The sequence below is a fragment of the Acomys russatus genome, chromosome 21, assembly GCF_903995435.1.
Source record: "Acomys russatus chromosome 21, mAcoRus1.1, whole genome shotgun sequence".
Lineage (NCBI taxonomy): Eukaryota > Metazoa > Chordata > Mammalia > Rodentia > Muridae > Acomys > Acomys russatus.
Window position 1 is genome coordinate 20,310,550 of NC_067157.1, and position 20,909 is coordinate 20,331,458.

General features: G+C 37.2%; 1 protein-coding gene across 1 annotated transcript in view; it reads right to left on the bottom strand.

Annotated features, from left to right (window-relative positions):
- Positions 1–4,945: 4,945 nt before the first annotated feature.
- Positions 4,946–20,909, bottom strand: part of Tbc1d32 (TBC1 domain family member 32) — a 196,755-nt gene continuing 180,791 nt past the window's right edge. Inside the window, exons 31-33 of the mRNA XM_051164597.1 lie at positions 19,236–19,376; positions 14,166–14,354; positions 4,946–5,196 (exon numbers count right to left, since the gene is read on the bottom strand). Of these exons, the coding sequence (XP_051020554.1) occupies positions 5,077–5,196; positions 14,166–14,354; positions 19,236–19,376 (450 nt within the window). The 3' untranslated portion in view covers positions 4,946–5,076. The remainder of the gene's footprint in view (positions 5,197–14,165; positions 14,355–19,235; positions 19,377–20,909) is intronic.

The window sequence follows — 20,909 nt, forward strand, 5'->3', positions numbered from 1 at the left end:
TCAGTGACATTTAGTGCTGATCTCCTGGGTTTCACTGACAATTCCCTTAAACTAATGATTACGAATATTTGTGAGTGTTACATAAATGTGTTTTGGGGAAGTATCTATTCAAACACACTTTATAGGACTGTAGATATAGCTAAGGTGTAGAGCACTGTCTAGCATAGGTGAGGCCTGGATTTCATATCTAGCACTGAAAACAAAGTGTGTAAAACACATCTAATGTAAGTATTTTTATTGTTAGGAATGTACAGATGTATATGGACATAAGTTAGCTCACTCTACTCTTACCAAGTGCCTAGAAGTCTGTATAATCTGAACAGAAAGGATTTTACTAGAAATGCTCTGACAGTCTGTTTTCTTGTCACTTGTCTGTCATTGGAGAACGTATTTTGTACTAGTTCAACTTTTCCTCTTAGAATGGCCAAGAGGAGAAACAATCAAACAAACAGATACCAAAACCAAATGACAGCAGGTGCTGATGAGGATGTGGGGCAAAGGGGGCGGGGACACCTCACTGCTGGTAGAAGTGCACGGTAGTGGGATAGTCACTACAGAAAACAGTAGAAGTTTCCTTAAGAAGCTGACAACAGACCTACTAAAAGATTCAGACATACTGCTCTCGGTCATATAGCCAAAGACTCTATATCTTCCTATAGAGATATCAGCTCTTCTATTTTCTTTGCTAATTTATTCACAGGAGTCAGGAAATAGCAACAGCACAGATGTTCATCGACTGATGAATGGATTATGAAATTTCATAGCTGTACAATGAAAAATCATTAAAGTGTTAAAGAACAATGAAAATGAGGAAGTTTTCAGGTAAATGAATGGAGCTAGGAATGGTTGTGCTGGAACCAGGTTCCAGAAAGACAGAAACTGCATGTTTTCTCATATGTGGATGTTAGCTTTTAAGTTTTAGCGAGAGTGTTTCACTTGGAATACCACACAGCTTATGTAACTAAGAAAAGACCATGGGAAAGGAGGGAAGAATAAATAAAATACAGTATAGTGCTCTAATGGGAGAAACAGAATGGGAGGGTTGAATCCCTTCCTTTAACCTGTCCTCCTGTCCCCTCGCCATTTAGTCCTGATTACTGCCTAGTCCTGGCATGCTCCTGAACACAAACAGGTGGGAAAACATACACAGCTTTGTGGACTCTTCTTACAACTCAAGAATTCATAACTACACTGCTTTTCACAGTTCACTTACAGTTTTACTGTCCTTGACACTTATATCACATCCTCTCCTCACCTAAAAGTCCTACCATGGTATCTTCCATGCCAAATCGTTTCCTGTATCACTGTGAAAATAACAGCTTCTGAAATGCCTACTATACATCTGTATTCATGGTGTTATGGTACCTTGAATGAAATATCCAGGATCTTGGCAGACGCTAACACTACCATGTATGCATCCTCCACCACCACTGCTGTCGAGCACGGTGCCAGGAGTATGTGGTTTTGCTTTTGTTTTTTTCCTTCTTGGTTTTTTGAGACAGGAGTTCTCTGTGTAATGGCAGTCCTGGACTCACTTTGTAGACAAGGCTAGCCTTGAACTCACAGAGCTCTGCCTGCCTCTTCCTCCCTGAGGGCTGGGATTAGAGGCATGTGCCACCACACCCAGCTATAGGGGCTGTGCCTTTAAATTCTGGAGATAAGGCCCACAGCCTGGTGCAGCCTGGAAAGCATACAACCACTGAGCTATTATGCTGGATATTATGTTTCCACCCACTAAATATAAAGTTCTCCTAAGATAGTTTGTATGATAAAATTTTATTTATCATTAAATTCTGTAAAATATATGAATCGGTTCTTCACAAGTAAGAGACAAAGTCTGTCCCAAGAGCACATACTTCAATTAAATAGTGGGGGCAGGGCAGCCTTGTTTAATGATATTAATCTTAAAATAAGCAGAAACACAAACCACAACAGTAGCCACACAAACTATATTTGATGTCTTCTTCCATGAAACCAACGTAAGTCATTCTTCCTAAGACATTTCTTATTTGTTTTTAATTTTGGATTGGTTTTCACTTTCTTGATTTTTTGAAAAATATTGCATTGTTTTTGATGGGAGACAGGTGTGGAGGAAGGGGAGGGGCGACTTGTAGGAGCCAGCGGTGGTCTGCTACTGTGTAGCATCAGACTCTGTTTATTAGGTTTGAAAATAGACATCATTATTAGATAAATCATCTTGCCTACTCTTATTATTTTTGGTTTTTGTTTTTTAACTTTCTAATGTATTAATTTTATTATTTATCTTTTTTGAGACAGGGTTTCACAATGTATTTCTAGTTGGCCTGTTACTTGCATCAGTGGACTGCTTCTGTTTCTTGAGTGCTGGGATCACAGATGTGAACCACCACTCCAGTTCTGTTTCTAATTTATCAAAGGAAAATAAAAAACTAGATGGTGTCACTTTTTTCAAAATGTAATTGTCATAATTTAGATATTCCTGAATTCCTGATAAAAGGCATCCATCACCGATGCTGTAACTCCTTTCTGTCTGCAATGCAAGAGCTTTCACATGAAAGGAGGCTCTGTCCTCTCAGCACTAAGAGCATAACTCAGGGACACAGGGCAGCTGGAACCTTCAGGATACACTCTGGCTCCACAGAGGTGCTCTGCGGACAAAGCCATGCTGGGGTCATCTCGCACTCTCTTCACTCACTTGGAGGGAGCCACATGTGCAATGTGTCTAATTAACTTGCTCAATTTGCCTTCCTCCAATTTACAATGCCCTTTAACAACACCATTACTGGAAAGCTATTGTTGGTCCAGACATGACAAAACCTGATTTGAGAAGAAGCATATTTCAAATGCCTAAATGTCCCCAAATTGAAATCTGTATAGAACCAGTTGCCTCACATGCTGACAGAAAATAAATTTGGGCAAGGACCATATTGTAGAAAAGACAAAAGGTGGTATTAGTTTAAAAAGTATGGTTATAAAAGCAAAGAATACAAAATAACCCATATGATATTTTTAAAAACTGTAACTGGTAAATTAATAGGGTATTTGAATATTGGCTTTCAAGCAGTAAATGGACAGTCATAGGAAAAACAGAGTCTCAAATGTTAATCTTATGGGCACAGAAACTCCTATTTAAATAAAATATAGTGTGAATCATTGTAATTTAGAAATCTATTCTTTTTAATGTTTTCGAGTTCGGTGCAAATCAAATCTACCACTAAGAAATGCCAGGAAATAACAACAGAACGCTCATCAGCACGCAGGAGTCAATCTGTCTTCTAAATGAACCATGTGAACTCTGTATTTCAAAGGAAAAGTTAGAAATTGATACCAGTATGAAAAGTGCCTCCTAGAAAGACAATTATATCTGCGGACAATGTCCTGGTAGACATCCTTTGTTCCTCAGCAGGGGAAATAAGCAACTGTGTTTTTCCATAAGCACAGTCATAAAAATGAAGAAAACTGGTTTTTGTTCCATCTCTGTGGACTCTTTCTGGTACTCAGATTCTTTGTTCTTTTTTCCCTCTCCCTCCTTCCCTTCCTTCCTCCTGCCCTTCCTTTTTTTCTTTCAACAATATTGCTTCTAGTTCCCAAGATAAAAAAAAAAAAAAAAAAAAAGTACCACACAGTAGAGATGATGTAGGTGTTGGGACATTTAATTTAAAAACTGTATTCACTGTATAAATGAGTTTCATTATGACACTCCCGACACACTTACAATATACTTTGTCTGTCTCCCATTACTGTCTTATTTTTTAAAACATTTTACTGTGCAGTTCCAGGCACATCTACAGTGTACATATGGAGGTCAAAGCAGGGCTCTTGAGAGCCCATTCTCTTCTTCCACCACTTGAGTGTGTCAGGCTGGGAGGCAAGCACCTTTAACCAAGGTGCCATGTCTGCAGCTCCTCATACCTCCACATTCTTACAATCCCTGGACCCTCACACTGTTCATTGTTTTGCTTTTATGCCTCACACCCAGCTTCCATGTAGGAGATAAAACATGTGGCACTTGTCTTTAGGGGACTAACTTGTATTACCCAACATAATCTCCAGTCCCAATATCCTGCAAATGTTTATATTCATTCTTCTTTATGGATGGGTAAAACTTTGTTGTGAACACACACCATGAATACCTTGGCTGATTCCATGACCTGGCTATTGTGAATAGTGTCATGATAAACAAAGATATGTAGGGTTCGCCATTGTAATCTGACATACATTTAGTTGTTGATATTATGTAAGTTATATGGCTAGGTCAAATTTTAGTTTTTGAGAAACCTCCATACTGACTTCCATAGCAACTAGATGAATTTACATTGCCATTAGTAATTTATAAGCTCCCCCAGCCAGTCCTGACTGGTTTATACTGCCATTAGTAATTTATAAGCCCCCCAACCAGTCCTGACTGGCATTTGTTTTCTTGATGATAGCCAATTTGATGAGGTAAAGTCTTTTGATGGGCATTTTCCAAATGGATAAAGGCCATGAACTTCTTCTCTTCCTGTCTTCATTTTCCACAGGCCCATAATCATCTGAACATCTGCTCTCTTCCCTGCTCAATTTTTGACTGGAATATTTTTGTCCTTTTATTATATTATAATTTATTTAGTTTAATATATGTCCTAAATATTAGCCCCTCATTGGGTGAATAATTTGGCTAGGGCTTTCCCTTGTGTGTACCCTATCTTCCTTTTCTTTTACTTTACAAGTACGCTGTATAATCTGTCTATTCCTGCTTTCATTTCCTGAGGTACTGGTATCTTACTCACAAGCGTTGCCTATGCTCATATCTTCAAGTGTTTTCCTTGTTTTCCTCTAGTAGTTCCAAAATTTTAGGTTTTACATTGAGGTCTTTGATCTTTTTATCTCAAACATAAAATAAAACACATAACTTAGAACTGATCCTAAAACTTTAAAGAACAAGGGACTTGAAAAAAGTGAATTTGCTTCATTTCGCAGTTTCCAAACCTCTCCCTACTAGTTTCCAGTGCATGCGTATACAATGCAAAGGCTGTAGATGTAGACAGAACACAATCAAGTTGCCTTGTCTCCTTTATGAATGAATAGAACATACAGTTAAGAGTGGCTTCCCATGATCTATATGCTCTGCACTCTAATGCTGTGCATGTCTCTTAACAGCACTAGTCGGTAGTTTTGCTCCAAAGTCTCCATGTATTCAAAATAGTTGCTTATGCGAAACCCACGCAGTGCTTCTTCCTGCCAGGAAAATATGAAGGGAAGTTCATTTACTTAGAGGAAGATACACAGGTCCACGTGAATAATGCTGAAGTAGCTGACGTATCATCTGTTTTCAGCTATAGATGCTGGGGCAGTTTACACGCCTAGTAAATATGTAATTGCTTTTCATTTGGGGAGCGGTGTCTGTGTCTGTCAGGAATGAATCATGTCCTTGTGGAGAAAGGTTATTTTAAAAAACAAAAGTGCTTTTCAGCTAACAGTAGCAGCAGTAGCAGCAACAAAGCCTAAACTCTCGTTTGATGAAATCTTCCCAATATTTTACCTATGTTTCAGTGGCAAATATGCATATACAGATGCCGACGATGCAAGAGATATCCACGCTGAAGCCACTGCTCCTAAAGCCCTGCATCACTATGTGGGTCACAGCACTGGCAGTGGGCATGTCAACAGGCATTTGTCCTTTAATGCTCAGTGTCCCAAACAAGACACTCAAGAATAAATGGAATGAACAGTAAGAATTTTATAGTCTTGGGCGTTAGGGGCTGGCTATGTCTTTCAGCACACTTAAATCTTATCTAGTGCAGCATCTACTTGAAAGATTTTTCTGAACATCTTCAGAATAGTTTTTCTCAGTTCAGTACAACCGTGTTAGCTTTTGAGGTTACAGCACTTTGGGACAATTCGTGTTTTTCACAAGTTTGTCGTTTAAAGGCAATAAAAAAAAAAAAAAAAAAAAGAAAGAAAGAAACATAACATACACACAACAGCATGCCAAAAGAATGAAAGGCATTATGTAGCATATACCAGATAGTTTGCTAGAAGTGACAGATGAGAGACACCAATGGAAGGTAGCTAGAAATACATGCAACTTTTCACATAAAAGAAAATTTTAAACCCTCTTATGTACAGATATATACCTCATGTATACTCATATATACTGCTGTAATAACTCACAGCAAATATTATTATTATGCTATGTGCCAGTTAAAATCCACATAATTTGAAAAAAAAACTGTTACTGATCTAAAAGGTTGACAGAAGCTGAAGAACCTGCATGTTTATAGATAATATCTACCCTACAGCTGTGGCAAACACTATCCAACACAAACATTTGAGCTTTGTTTTTAATTTTAAGGTAAAGGACACTGTATCATCTATTCTCCTACTGTTCATTCATACAGTGTGTTAGCATATATAAGTTCTTGACTATGCACGTAAGACAAGAGTGAGTGAGATACGGACAGAATCCTAGACTATTAACAGCCAAGGTCTAAAGTGTGTCTTCAGATGAATAAACTTGCAGCCTCTCCTAGGGTCACTATTGCGGGGAGGAAGCACCATAACCAAAACAAGTTGGCAAGAAAAGGGTTAATTTGGCTTACATTTTCAAGGAACTGATCATCAGCAAAGAAAGTCAGGCCTGGAAACCAAGCAGGGTGGGAATCCAGAGGCAGGATCTGATGCAGAGACCATGGAAGGTGTTGCTTATTGGCTTGTCCCTCATGGCTTGCTCAGCCTGCTTTCTTATAGAACTCAGGAGCACCAGCCAGGGATGGCAGCACGAGCTGGACCCTCCGCCATCAGTCACTAATAGCAAAATGTGCTATGGAAGCGTTTTCTTAATTGTGCTTTCCTCTACTCAAGTGACTTTGCCTTGGGTCAAGTTGACATAAAACTATTCAGCACACAACCCAATCAACTGGGTACAGTGGCGCACGTTTGTAATCCTTACCCACGATGGGCTGTAGCAAGAGATTAGCAAAGTCAATGCTACATAGGGAGGCCCTGTCTCAGGAAAGAAACCAAAACAAATAGCTGTTTGCTTGGTTGTGGCAGAATATTAGGTCTTTCTAAGTTTCTATTGAAAGCACTGTTTCACAAGGTGGGAAAGGATCAAAGTAGACCAATCTCTCCAGACCAGAACTCACCTTAAATAGCTATTGCTGTAAGACTAGAAATCTTATGAACCTACCCATTTTCTTTAAATTATATGTGAGTTGGCTTCGATCATTTCTACACTAAAAGTATCCCTAAGTTGGAAGGCAACTCCAGTAACATCTTTCCAAATAGAAAGGACCCAATGCTGTGAGAACTGCTTCCCCATGCATTCATGATTGTCAGATAAAAGCTATTATTCATTAAGTGCAAATTACAACAGAACACAGCAATGTTTCAACAATAGCTCTAATAATACTTTCCTGGCAAAAAAAAATTATCAGAATCTACTTGACATCTTTTAATTATTGCTCTACTTGCCTTTAAACATAAAGTTACCTAGGGAATCCACAGTTAATACTTGGCTTAAATATATTTCTTCTTTTAAATATATATTTTTTTCAAAAATATGTATAACTGGCTCTTCTTTTAGATATTAGCTTTAAAGTTAAAAGAAATTTTCTAATAACTACACTGAAGATGATAATGGCACACAAAGTTACTGAAGTCTTAATTTATAAGTAAAAGATTTAAATGTGCACCTTAAATGCAATTTTAAATGGTATTGTTCATTTTAAAAATTTTGCAGGCAATTTTATTTCTGAGTAAAAATTTAAAGTCCCCAAGTTTGACTTTTAATCTTTAAAGCAGATTTTTTTTTCTGTCATCCTAGACATTCTCTACCGCTCTCCTTAGGGTCATCTTACTTGTGCTGATGACAGGTTAGATTGCTAGGCTACTGTTCAAGTTACACCTGGCTGTCTCCCTCATCTCATCTGCAGATGTACGTGAATTGTCATCAGCCCGTCCTATGAGGAGGGAAGCATGGAGAGCATAGCCTCACTGACCACTTTTGTAACAGTAGTGAAATAGTTGCTCAAGAGAACACTTGACTACGTTGTGCTGCAGTAACTTAAAGTTGGTTTAGGGTGTTCACCGAGAGCACGCTATATCTGTGTTATGCCTAATTGCTATTCAATAGTTTGCTTTCAGTGATAGCTTTCATCATCATTGTTAAGCACAGTGCTGTGGGGTTATCACATGATATGATATAAGCACTGCTTCTTTCTTTCCTTGAAATATAAAAGCCCAATTACAAGTTCTTTTTCACAGGTGAGGACATTTGATCAGGGTCCAGTGAATTTAGAACATTACTTAAAAGGAAACTGCACTAGTTAACCAGGGACAATTTGATTCAATAGAAACATAGGGTTAATAGTCAGCCAATAACCTCTCTACACGATTTCTTAGATTATGAACTTATGCAAGTGTACTGACTTTAAATCTTGATTTTTCATGTGCCAATAGGACCACAATAACAGGGCTGTGTTTTGGATGACACAGGGTAAAACCCAAAAGTCTTATCACTGAGCACGAAGCCTTCTATAGTTCTGTCCTGTCTCTTACCAGATGCTCACCTTGCTCTGTCCACAACTCTTGTCCTGACCGTCTAAGTCAGTGGTTCCCACCCTGTGAGTCATAACCACTTTCACAGGGGCCACACATGATATCCTGCATACCAGATAGCTACATCACAATTCCCAACAGTAGCAAAATTACAGTTACAAAGTAGCAATGGGAGTTCCACCCCATGAAGTGTATTAAAGAGGCACAGCATTAGGCTGAGAACCATCTCTGAGCTTTGCAGATGCCTCTCTATGCTTTTATGAGGTCCCATCCCCTCCCCGAGAGATCTTTATAAGATTTTTCTTTTAAGATATTCAGGACCCTCCTATCCTTTTGAGTGTCTCAAACAATGTCTTTTTCACCATATCACAGTGTCCTTCGGTAAGAAGAATAATGTCAGAAATATTATCTACTTATACTGTTTCTCTCAGAAGAATTTAAGAACCACGTGAAGCATGGACACTCTATCATGGGACTCCAACTGTGCTTGGGATACAGGTGCCACACAGTAAGTACTGGGATAAGTCAAAGAGTGAATAGACACTCTCTCTAAAATCCTTTGCTCATGGCCTTGCATCTAATAAGCATTTATAGCAGTAATGTTGGTCATAACAATGTCAACTAACAGTCTGAAGTGGCCAGGATACCCTCTGCTGAGCATATCCACCATAGGAAAAAGCAAAGGTGATACATCAGGGATTATTGACTTCAGTTTTTGATCCTCAACTCCTTGCCAGTAATATGGAGGAAGTACCCAATATAGATACTAGGACATCTCTGTCTTTTCTCATAAATCCTCAGGGATATGCCTATGATGAAAGGCAAATTATACCAGCACTTTGAAAAGCTCTTTGTACATGTTATAATTTTCAAAGATACTAGAGACTTAATACCTGTCAAAAATGGTTTTCAGGCACCACAAGCCCATTAAGCTTGAAATTTTGATTTGTGTGAAGTAGACACAAGGTACAAAAAGATCAGTGCTGACATGAGCTACCTTCCTTGGCTTTGTGATTTTATGGTTAAGTCTATTTATTCCTAAACATTTCATCATTTATGTGTTTGCAAGGTTATGGTAACTTTTAAGTTAATTCATGGAGAAAAAGCTTTGTGTGGATTAAGTGGAAGATAATTGATTTACTAAAACTGTCAAGTTTAACAAAGATCACTTAAATAACTTGCAATAATGACAAATATCATAAAAAAGCATTTAAGAAGTGTTTTGCTCAGCTAAAATACTTATTATTAATAACATATGCCCATGTGGTTAGGGAGATGGGTCAGTGGGCAAAGTTACTTGCTAACACGCAGGAATCATAAAGCATGGGTCTTCAAGTGACAGAGAACAATGCAAATGGCACCTAAAAATACAGTCGAATCTGTACTATGTCCGCTTTATTTATTCCCTGGGATGAACTTCGTTAATAATATGTATACTTTTGTCTTCTAAAGCTTGGTATTTAATCAGTTTTTCTCTGTCTCATTTCCATTTTCTACTCTGTCATTACCTTCTGGCAACAGCAGCTGCATCAGCCATCAACAGAAATTCCCTCTCAACAATTTACTGATTGGGTTGAAATCAATCTGATTTTTCTCATAATTATAAATTAATTTCCCACAATATGCAGGATTCAGTGGAGGAATTTTAAATAAGCATTTTGAACTTTCACAGCCTGGTTTCCAGTGGAAGGCAGTCTTCCTGTAGCCTTCACATCTGGGTGAAGTTTGGCCTCAGGGTGCACAGACAGATGAATGGCAACTACCCTCACCAGAGTGTGAGCGTGTGAGAGAGGAGGTCACAAGCACGGTCAGTCCATGGGCCACTCAGACCTCCCCACACAAAACACTATGTGCAAGCTTCCAGTGAATCCATGTGTCTGAATATGCTTTTCAGCACTTCTGTTATATGGAAGTCTACTAATCAACATTTTCTGAAAAGAGAAAATGGTTTGGATTTTCTAGTTAAATGAGGTATTTTAGAACATTAATTTGTTGGGTGTTTTTCTTTCTCTTTCTGGAATTGTGGCGGCCAAAGCCTTCCAGTAGCTGTTGCAGATAAAAAGGTTTGAAATGCCATCCCCAAAGAAAAAATTAATGACAAATGAATAAATAAGTAAATATGGCCCGCTAACTCTCAGGACTAAGCTTGAGTGTGTCATTATACTTCAAAAGGTGTCACTACAGTGTGAGGATGAGGCACTGACTAGTCATCTATTGACCAGCTCACATTCTGATGCTATATACAAGGATAGTGTGAAAACCAAAACAAGCCAGGGCATGGTGCTGCATGCCTTTCACATTAGCACTCAAGGCCAGCCTGGTCTACATAGCCAGTTCCAGGTCAGCTGGGGCTAAGTAGTACAACACTGCCTTAAAAATAAGTAAGAAAATAAAATAAAACACTAAAATCAAACTAATGACAAAACGTAGACATTAGTTTATATTAGATTTATGTCATATCCATGACATTTGCTGACATAGCTTAATGGTATAATGAGGAGGGAAATAAAGTCCCCATCTAACCATGGTGCTTCAGCGATGCTCCCCACTGCCAGATCTGAGCACCTCTGCTTGCCTCTCCATGTTAGTGACTCAAGACATCAAGCACTCTTCACTGGGCTCTTAGAAATGCAGGCAAGGGGACTAGACTCTCAGTGGGGCAGTTCAAAATCCTGAGCCTAATCTAAAGTGAATACCGATCGGCTGACATGTTCTCTATAGAATGTACTTCACGCAGACTTTCACTTGCAAAGTGGGCTTTCCCATGGCACTTTCTTATTTTCAATTAATATGTGAAACTGAAGTTGGGAAATGAACCACAGATTTTCAACATTCCAGAGTCATCTAATTTTCTATAGGTTCTCGGGACAACTGGTAAACACATCTGAGGTTTTCAGTATTCGACACACAGTATATTTCACTTGTGCCTTAGTAATTGAAACTCATACATTTATATGCGGATTGTTTGAATGGTCATCTTTTATTCCTTAACTTACACTTCTGTGAGTGTTTCTGGGTACATGTGTACAGCAGCATCTCTGTAGAGGTCAGAGGGCAACTGGCAGAGTCAGTTCTCTCCTTCTACCATGAAAGTTTCTTGGGATTGAATTCATTTTTTCAGATGCTGTCATGCTAAACCATCTCCCTGCCCCCTCATTCATTATCTTCTTATAGATTAAATAAATTTATTCACGAAATAAAAATGTAAAGTTCTCTTAGTTCAACTTCTTTCCTCTTAGAAGTAGTATCAGCAGATATACAAATGGAGGAGTAAAAGGACGGACTTGTCAACATAAGGGATATATCATCATAGGTGGGGCTTTTCGTTAAATGGAGACCTATTGATAAGTGTTTTCTCCCCGTCAATACATCTCAGTCGCATGTTATTATATGTGAGTACATACTGTGAAACTTTTTGCACATATTTTGCAAACAAGATGTTAGTATAGGTCCTGATGGCGTTCACATAGTACATTCACATATGTATGCATTTAAGTAAACTACACCAAAATTTATCCTGCAAGGAAAAAAAATGCCCATCAAAAGAGAAGAGGCTTTTCAGAACTACACACTAAAAGTGCAACAACAAAAATAAAATCATTGTACCAGCCAGAAGAGCTTTTTTCTGGTATCTTAGAAAAATGCAAATAACAGAATTTATAAGGTTAGCCCTAGGACACATGCTAAAGTTAATCCCTTCCCAAGGCAGTCTTAGTTTGGATTTAACCAACTCAATTCAAATCCTAGTAATTTAAATAGGAATTAGAAGATAGCCTTTCCCCCTCTATTTAAAACCCTTTAAGTTAAACTGACAACACTGTGCCCAGCACACAATGGAGTTTGGTACACATCTGAAATGGTCACCCTTTTTAAACACTATTGCAACTTTTCTCAGCAGCTGTCCAGACACAGATGGTGATATTGCTGTAGTCACCAACATTATTAACCAGACAAAGATATGTCAAAACATTCTTCTAATGAGGGTTACAGAAGAAAACATTTCAAAAATGTAATAGTGTTTGTTGCTCAGTATAAATAAAACTAGTTTATTTACCTAATAGATTTTTCTACTTATTTTCTCAACAAATATTTGTTGAGAAAGTAGTGAATAGACCTCATCACCGTTCTTTTAAAGCTATAGGATATGCTGGAAGACGATGAAAAGAAACATAATCTCAAGTAGCAATTAACTGTATGCAATAGACTACATACATAGGAGTTTAGAGAACTATGTGCTGAGGAAAATTCAGATAAAAGAAGACCATGAAACGTTATATACTAAAACTGCAGTACCTGATCACCTCAGCTGATGAAATGGCCATGACTGAGTATGAGCCTGCACTGTCTCCATAACGCCAGTGTTTAAATGGCCTATTCTCTGGATCACCTCAGACAATTCATTATTTGTGGTTCTGCATGCCACAGTGCTCCTTCTACACGTACCACCATCATTTTGTCAAACATTTTCATTAATAATGATCTTAAAGTTCTAATTCTATTTATGTTTATAGTTTAAGATCTTTTGAATTCAAAATGTACTATGCAAAAATGATTGGCTGGCAGTTCTGAGTGATTAACGGCACTGTATCAAAACCATTACTAAATGGAAACTAATTCTGGCAAATACCTAAGAGCAAAGAATAAAACTAATTTCCTAAAACAATTCTTTCACCTAATAAAAGGCACTTTTCATTTTGGTGAATGTGTTTTTATGACTGAGGATGGATGGGAGGATGAACTGCACAAAGATGGCAAACTCAACGATGAGGGCAACATTAAACAGATTTCTAACAAGTCCAACAATATCTGTATGTAACAATGTATTTATATATCATGCTTGCTAATCTCCCAGGCTTCAAATAAATGAGCAAAATGATTATGTTTCAAGACATTATCAAATACTACACTCTTGTGAGTGCTATGGAAGAACATTAAATGTCAACATTTGATAAAAGTGGAAAAGTTATAAAAAGATTCTGTTAACATTAATTTTTTATAAACATCAAACTTTTGAACTAACAAAATAAACTAAGCATTCATTGTCCAAATATGATGCAGGAATATATTTCAGTTAATGTGGTTAACTGGAAGCTTTGTCTCCATCTCTACTCTTCACTGTATAGGATTTAGGCCACTTAACTCTATGCCTTACTCTCCTTATCTGGAAAATGAAGACAACCAGATCTACCAGTGAGAGTTCATTTGGAGATCAGTGTCTAGTTAAAGCACTTGACACTGTAGTGGTCTGAGGGTGAATGGCCCCCACAGACCAATATATTTGAAGGACTGGTCCCCAGTTGGCACAACTGTTTGGGAAGGATTAGGAGGTGTAGCTTTGTTGATAAAGGTGTGTCAGTGTCCATTTCTAGTAAGCTCTCTCTACTTCCTGCTTGTAGATAAAGATGTAAGTTCTCATCCACTGCCCCAGTGCCATGCTGCCTTCCTCTGCTAAGCACCATACCACCAAGTCCATGGACTCTAAGCCTCTGGAACTGTGAGCCCCAAATTAAATGCTTCCTTCTATAAAGTGTTTTGGTTATGGTATCTTTTCAAAGCAATGGAAAAATGACTTAAGACAACAATAAAGGGTCCCGAGCTAGTGATTAATCTTTAGTAACTTTCTCCCTAGACATGAACATACTTACTTTGAGAAAGACCTGTAGATCTTGAGTCTGAGTGTGCTGGAGAATGTCTCGCTGCAGATGTTTGAGGACAGCTATGCAGACATACACTTGATAATCAGGACCAAGGACAACACAAGTAGCAATGTAATGGCATATTTCCATCCAATCCAAGTAGTTCCAAAAACACTGAGTTATCCACTGTAGGCAAATCTTAAAGGAAAAAAAAAAAGTTCATTTGAAAGGAGTAAAAAAAAAAAAAAAAAAATATATATATATATATATATATATATTTGCTTATTAAACAGTGCCAACCAGTAACACAATGAAACCAATAATAACAACAATATTTAAATAGAAATAGAAAGGCATTTTATCTAGTGGCCTAAAAATTCTGGTTTTCTTGTTGGCTACACATGTACTAAGGTCCGTGTCTCCTGACTCAGGAGCTAAGGACCTGAGGCCGCCTGCCCTGCACACGCTCCTGTTTCTCTGGGCCTTATTCTGACACATCGTCCTCTGCTTACCACACACACCTGTCTGTTCTCTGCTAACAAATGCTAAGAGACTACCTGAGTTCAGAGGTGTTAGTTGTTTTCTATCCCATCTGCAATCACAGATGTATAATTATGCAGATGACAGATTGCAGAATCTTACATTAATGTCAACGGACTCTTGTTGAGTCAGAGAACAATTTAAACCAAACAGAATCAAAGTACATATAAACTAGGAGCTTTCACACAGAATTAAAAAAAAAAAAAACTTTTACAAAGTGCCTTCCTTTTTTGACTCTTTAATTGTATTATTGTTGTATATTATTAAGAAGCGTGGCCTTGTAGGTGTGGCACTGTGAGAGGAATTGTGTCACTGGGGGACAGGCTTTGAGGTTACAGATGCTCAAACCAACCCCAGTATCACTCTCTTTTCCTGTTGTCTGCTGATCCAGATGTAGAACTCTCAGCTACCTCTGCAGCATCATGTCTGCCTGCACACCATCATGCTTCCCACCAGGAAGACAATGGACTATACCTCTGAATGGTAGGCCAGCCCCCATTAAATGTTTTCCTTTATAAGACTTGCTGAGGTCATAATGTCTCTTCACAGCAAAAACAAAACAAAAAACAAAAACAAAAAACACAACAACAACAAAAAACCAAAAATCTAACTAAGACATGTATTAAAAAAATACAAAAAAAAAAAAAAAAAAAATCATCAAAGGCCCTACTGCTTACTACCTAAAAACTTGACCTTATTTGGGAGTAAGGTCATCATGAAAGTAGTCAAGTTCAAATACATATCAGGATGAGCCCTGCCCCAGTGTGCCTTGCCAGGCTTGGCTGAATATAAGCAGGATCTGAGTAGTGCAGGTTCAAGGCCATAGACTCCTAGGGTGACCAGGGCTAAGAAGGGAGCTTGGGAGGACAAAGGGGACAGGTGGGGTGGCTCATCTGAACTGAGCATAGAGATTAAGGACACAGATAAACTTGTTCTTTTTGTTCTGCCCCTTTGCCCTTCAGGAACTGTATCCTTCGATTATAAAAGGTGTTTTTCCTACCCCTTTCTCTAATCTGTAGCATGCACAATCTGCCTTCCTGTGGCTAATGTGATAAATTGCTAGTTGGACCATAACAAAGCAGCAGAAAGTAGGCAGAGAAAACAATCAACTTTCTCATCTTTCTAGGGAAGTCTAAGGTCAAGGTGTTAGAGGGCTGGTTTCTTCAGCGCCTTCTCTTCTTGGCATGTAGATGACTGTCTTCTCCCTGTCACACATGTGGCCACCCTCTGCAGCTGTCTTGTGAAAATGTCTTCCTACAAGTCACAGTGACTGAGCCAGAGCCACTCTGATAACATCATTTCAACTTAAACATTTCTCAGGCACCTTACATCTTACAGGTGCACTCTGACACAGAGACAGTTGGGACTTCCATTGTGATGACTGAGGGAGACATGATTCTTCTATACTAGCCTGCACCACTGAAATTTTGATTTCTACATATTATTACTATGTCAACTATGGGCCTTTGATTCTAGTCATTAAGACTAGTACATTTTTCATCTTACCCTATGAGCATAATGCCTTTTTAAGTCATGGCAACCACATGGTAAATGAAATTTTAAGGTTGTGGTTATGTTATCTATTCACACGTTTAAATAACATTCAGGATCATAAAGAAGATCACTCATACAATATGCAAACTGTACTATAGTTTTCCTAAAAATGTTGATAGTCTACCATACTTAAGTTTATATCAAATGGCATTAACATGCAATACAATATTACATTATTTTTACTGGTATCTAGATTAAAAGAAAAACCAAGGGATAAAAAACATTAAAGCGATAACAACTGATTGCAGATATCCAAGAAAGTCAAAATAGTTTGATTTCTAAATGATCAACTATTTCATTCAATGGCATTATTTTTAATGACTCTTCTGGCCTTACATGATTTGTTTTCATTACACAAATTAGTAAAAAGGAAAAAATAACTTAAGAATAAAAGTGGCTTTAAAGTCAGACCTGGTGACATAAACCTGAAATCTCAGCACTTGGGAGGGCTGAGGAAGGACGACTGCTTCAAGTTAAGACCAGTCTGGATTACACAGGCAGACCCTGACCTAAGTGTTTCTGAGTGATTTCAATCGGTTGATACATTCACCACATCATTCCTGAGTTTCTCCATTTGTCACATGATCCAAGTTACAAGGGTGAATGAATTACAATTGGCAAAGCACAGGCAAAGTTAGCAAATAGGACATTATATTTTTATACTTCTGGAAGATATGTTTTCACTGTATGATTTTACATTTTCCAAAAGTACCATGTCCTAAAACATGAGTTTTCTGTAGTCTTATCTTCATAATGGAAGTAGAAAGAAAAGATGATCATGGTGATTGATATGATGATGAAGATGAAGAAGAAGAAGAAGAAGAAGAAGAAGAAGAAGAAGAAGAAGAAGAAGAAGAAGAAGAAGAAGAAGAAGAAGAAGAAGACGACTACCAAATGTGGTTTCATGCACTCTCTGCAGGAAGGTGAGTCAAGTTAGCCTGCTTCCGAACACAGTCCTGGGTAGTAATTAATGCTATGTAGGATGGAGCCCCCAAGGAATAAGAGATGCACCATTACAGATACAAGGTACTTTTAAAACCAGGAAAAAGCAGAAGACAGTAAAAACATTTGTTAGCAAAGGGTAAAACTGTTGGAAAGTTAATTGGAATGCGATTTTACATTGTTTAACTTAAAAAGAGAATGTAAATTCTGATATCTGTTTTCTTTCTAGCTTCAGATACTTTGAGAAGAAATTCCAATCCCCAGATGTGCTCTTCTAACCACATTTAGTTTGGTGTACAGCGGCTGAGCTTATTATTGTCACTCGAGAGATCTGTATATTTCATCTAGCAATGCTCCTACAAATCCTTCACTAACTAGCCAATCCCCTTGTGCCTAACAGTGCACAACTTCAAAAGGCACTGCTCCTAACTAGATCAAAACAAGTAAGCTTCTAAACACAAAATGTATACGCAAATAATGAGTCAACCATATATACCTATTTAGTTACTTACACCTGCTTTTACATTTTATAATTAGCAATGAAGTGATAAATAATCAGCATTGCAGTGATAGGCACTTCAGACAAGTGGTTAGCTCACGGTGGGAGACGTTGCAAGGCTTTTTATACTATGAAAAAGAATAATATCACTGTCCAAAAATAATACCTTTTTGAATAAGTTGATTATTTATATACAGGCTTCTTTTACATTTTGCCTTCCTCTTTTGTTTATTTTTGAGACAATGTCTCATACTGTAATCCAGACTGGCCTAGAACTCACTATGTACCCCAAGCTAATCTCAAACTCATGGTGTTCCGGCTGCCTCACACTCTCAAATGGCTAGGATTGTGAATGTGAGGCACCATGCTGGGGTTTTATGCAGTTTTGTACTGATAAAGCTATATCAGACTCACAAGACATATAACGTTAATTTTGTTCTTTTGAACACAAAATTGATAATATAAGGCCTGAGATACTATAACCTCCCCCTACTCTTTGGCAATCCACTTCTAAATTAAAGTATATACATTAGAGACTAAAATGACTGGAAGCATTAAACAATACCCACCCCACTACTGAAAAGCAGGCTAGTCAATAGTAACTCTGAGGAGCATTGCTCTTAGCACAGACTTTTAAAAGCTGTGAAAGAAACAAGTGCTATAAATTGTAGTAAATGTATTGTGATTTTCAAGCAACTTTAAATTTCTGTGATTCAAAGTTAAATCAAATGTTTCATAAACTGAAATCTAAAAATGGCCACAAAGAATTAATTCGTCCCACTGAATAGAAGTCTGTGCTATATTTGAATTTCTTAATAACTTCACCAAACTTACAGCATGCAGAATACCTCACATAAGTGCATCTGACAAATGATGTGATACTTTATGAAGGTAAGAACAGACACATATAGCATGACAAGAGGAGCTATTGTCTAGCTAGGAGGGAGCTGTCTCTAGTAGGGTAAATGCAACAGAACGAACGCACAGTTTGCAACAAAGGAAAGTATCCACACATTACAAAATGGATCCAATCAGCCTCTGATTAAGCTAATGCTTACCATAAAGAAAGCTGCCATAATTCTACTCAGTTAACTGCAAATTTGAGTAAAGGAAATGAAATTAAAGATAAGCCTAGAATGGAAAACTTCCTCAAAAGTGATAGTGGATAACTTTTGGCAATATGTAGTTATTGCCTAATGATAAAATGATTGAGTTATTTCTTATCACTTTAATAGCAAACAACTCATAAATATAAAAATATAAAACATAAATAATCTATAATTTTAAACAATTGCAATTTAGACTTATGTTTGAATAACTGGTAAGTTTACCAAAACAAAGAAACAAAGCATGTTAGTTAAAAGCTGAAAAAAGAAGATTAATGCATATAAATATATAATCAAATTAATATAAATGCATTTACTTATGTTTGTCCAATTAACTTTTGCTTAAATTTAAATATATTTCCTATGTTTTATGGGAAAGCATTTTTCTTTAAAGTCAGAGATCTGATAGCTGACGAATTGGTACTCCCCATGGATTACCTGTGATGGAGCAAAACCAGACATGTGGAAAGCTGAGAACACAAGTGGCACCTCAGCCTTCAGTAGCATTTCAACATAGTGAGTGCTGCACGAATATATGGGATGGATGCCAGTTTCTAGGGTATCAACAGGGAGGAACCTCTGCAAGAAAGGGAAGTGGAAAACAGTAAACACATGGATGATATAGAAAAGCCAAACACATACTTAGCTGATTCATTCTGCTTAGGCCATGTTTTGCTGCTTTAAATTTTATATTATATATATCATATGTATGTATGTATGTATGTATCAGTTGATAGCATGCTTGCCTCGAATGCACAAAACCACGAGTCTGATACCCAGCACCACATAAGCCATGTGTGCTGGGTGCAAATCTGTAAATCTACAAATATCAGAAGGTCATCATAGGATAAATAGAGATTTGAAGTCAACTTGAGACCCTGCCTCAACAAAATGAATTAAAACTTGCAAACAAATTAAATTTTTATGGTGGTGTCACACTCCACAACAATTAAGTATGTAAATGCCAGAAAGTTAAACATTGTAGAGTAATATGCCTCAATAAAGGTCAGGTTATGTGTCTTTTCAAAACAGAGAATTAAGGGTAGTTTGTAATTCAGGAAACTTCAAAGCCTGTGGATGAGAAGAAGAAAAGTTGCATTAAAATGAACAATAAACATGTAAGTTTGAGTAATGGACTGTACATACTATCCTCAACATGAAATGTACTGTTTAATAGTGCTGGCCTCAGCCGATGAGTCTATGTGTAAAAGCCTTGGTCAACTCTTAAGACCATTTGCCTAGTTTTATTTCATTTGGTGATTTTAACTCATATCTGGACTTGAGTTGATTAGAAATCTGGACTGAGAGTTCCATAATAAACTCACTTCTAATCTGGGGTGAGATGTATAACGTGTACTTCAACGGTTTTCCAGTTTTCATGAAAAATACATATGCACACATTAAATTGTGTTTTAGTAAATATATTTGTATATATGTATAAGCAGGCTTTTCAGCAATATGCTTATAAAGTTAACAACTCTTAGTTCTAAGAATTCTTAGAACTAAGGCAACAAAACTTAGTTCTTAGGATTGGGGATCTAGCACAATGCAGAGCTCATGTGCAACAAATTTCAATTCCCAGCTTTGACTTAATAATTAGCCTTAGGTGTATAATTTATGATTGTGAATACTTTACTTGTTATGATTGAATTCAATAAAAAGAATCATTATTCATATCAAAGTATAAAAAACTTAAAGATGTAATTTTGTCAAGAAAAACTATCTTAATAGCAATAAGCTCAAGCAAAGATGACACCCAGTCCTGACGACTAAATAATTAAGAGATGGCCAGAGATATTTTATTGTCTTAACTTTACCTTATGTTTCAACTCCTCTTCCCCAATCTTATTTAAAATAAAAAATCATGCTCTTAAGTAAAACAAATAAAACTTATAAAACTACATCGGATTACAATATGCACGCACTGTTCTGGACTTGTTGCTATAGTATTTTTGAGGATTTGCTTATGTAATAAGTTTCTAAAATCACTTCACTGGTTTATCAGTGATTTTCATTTTTTGTCACTTAGCACAAATGATTTATTATTCTTTCAAATTACAGAAATATATAGCTGTAGGAATAAATCAGTATAAATACCGTGGGTTTTTACAG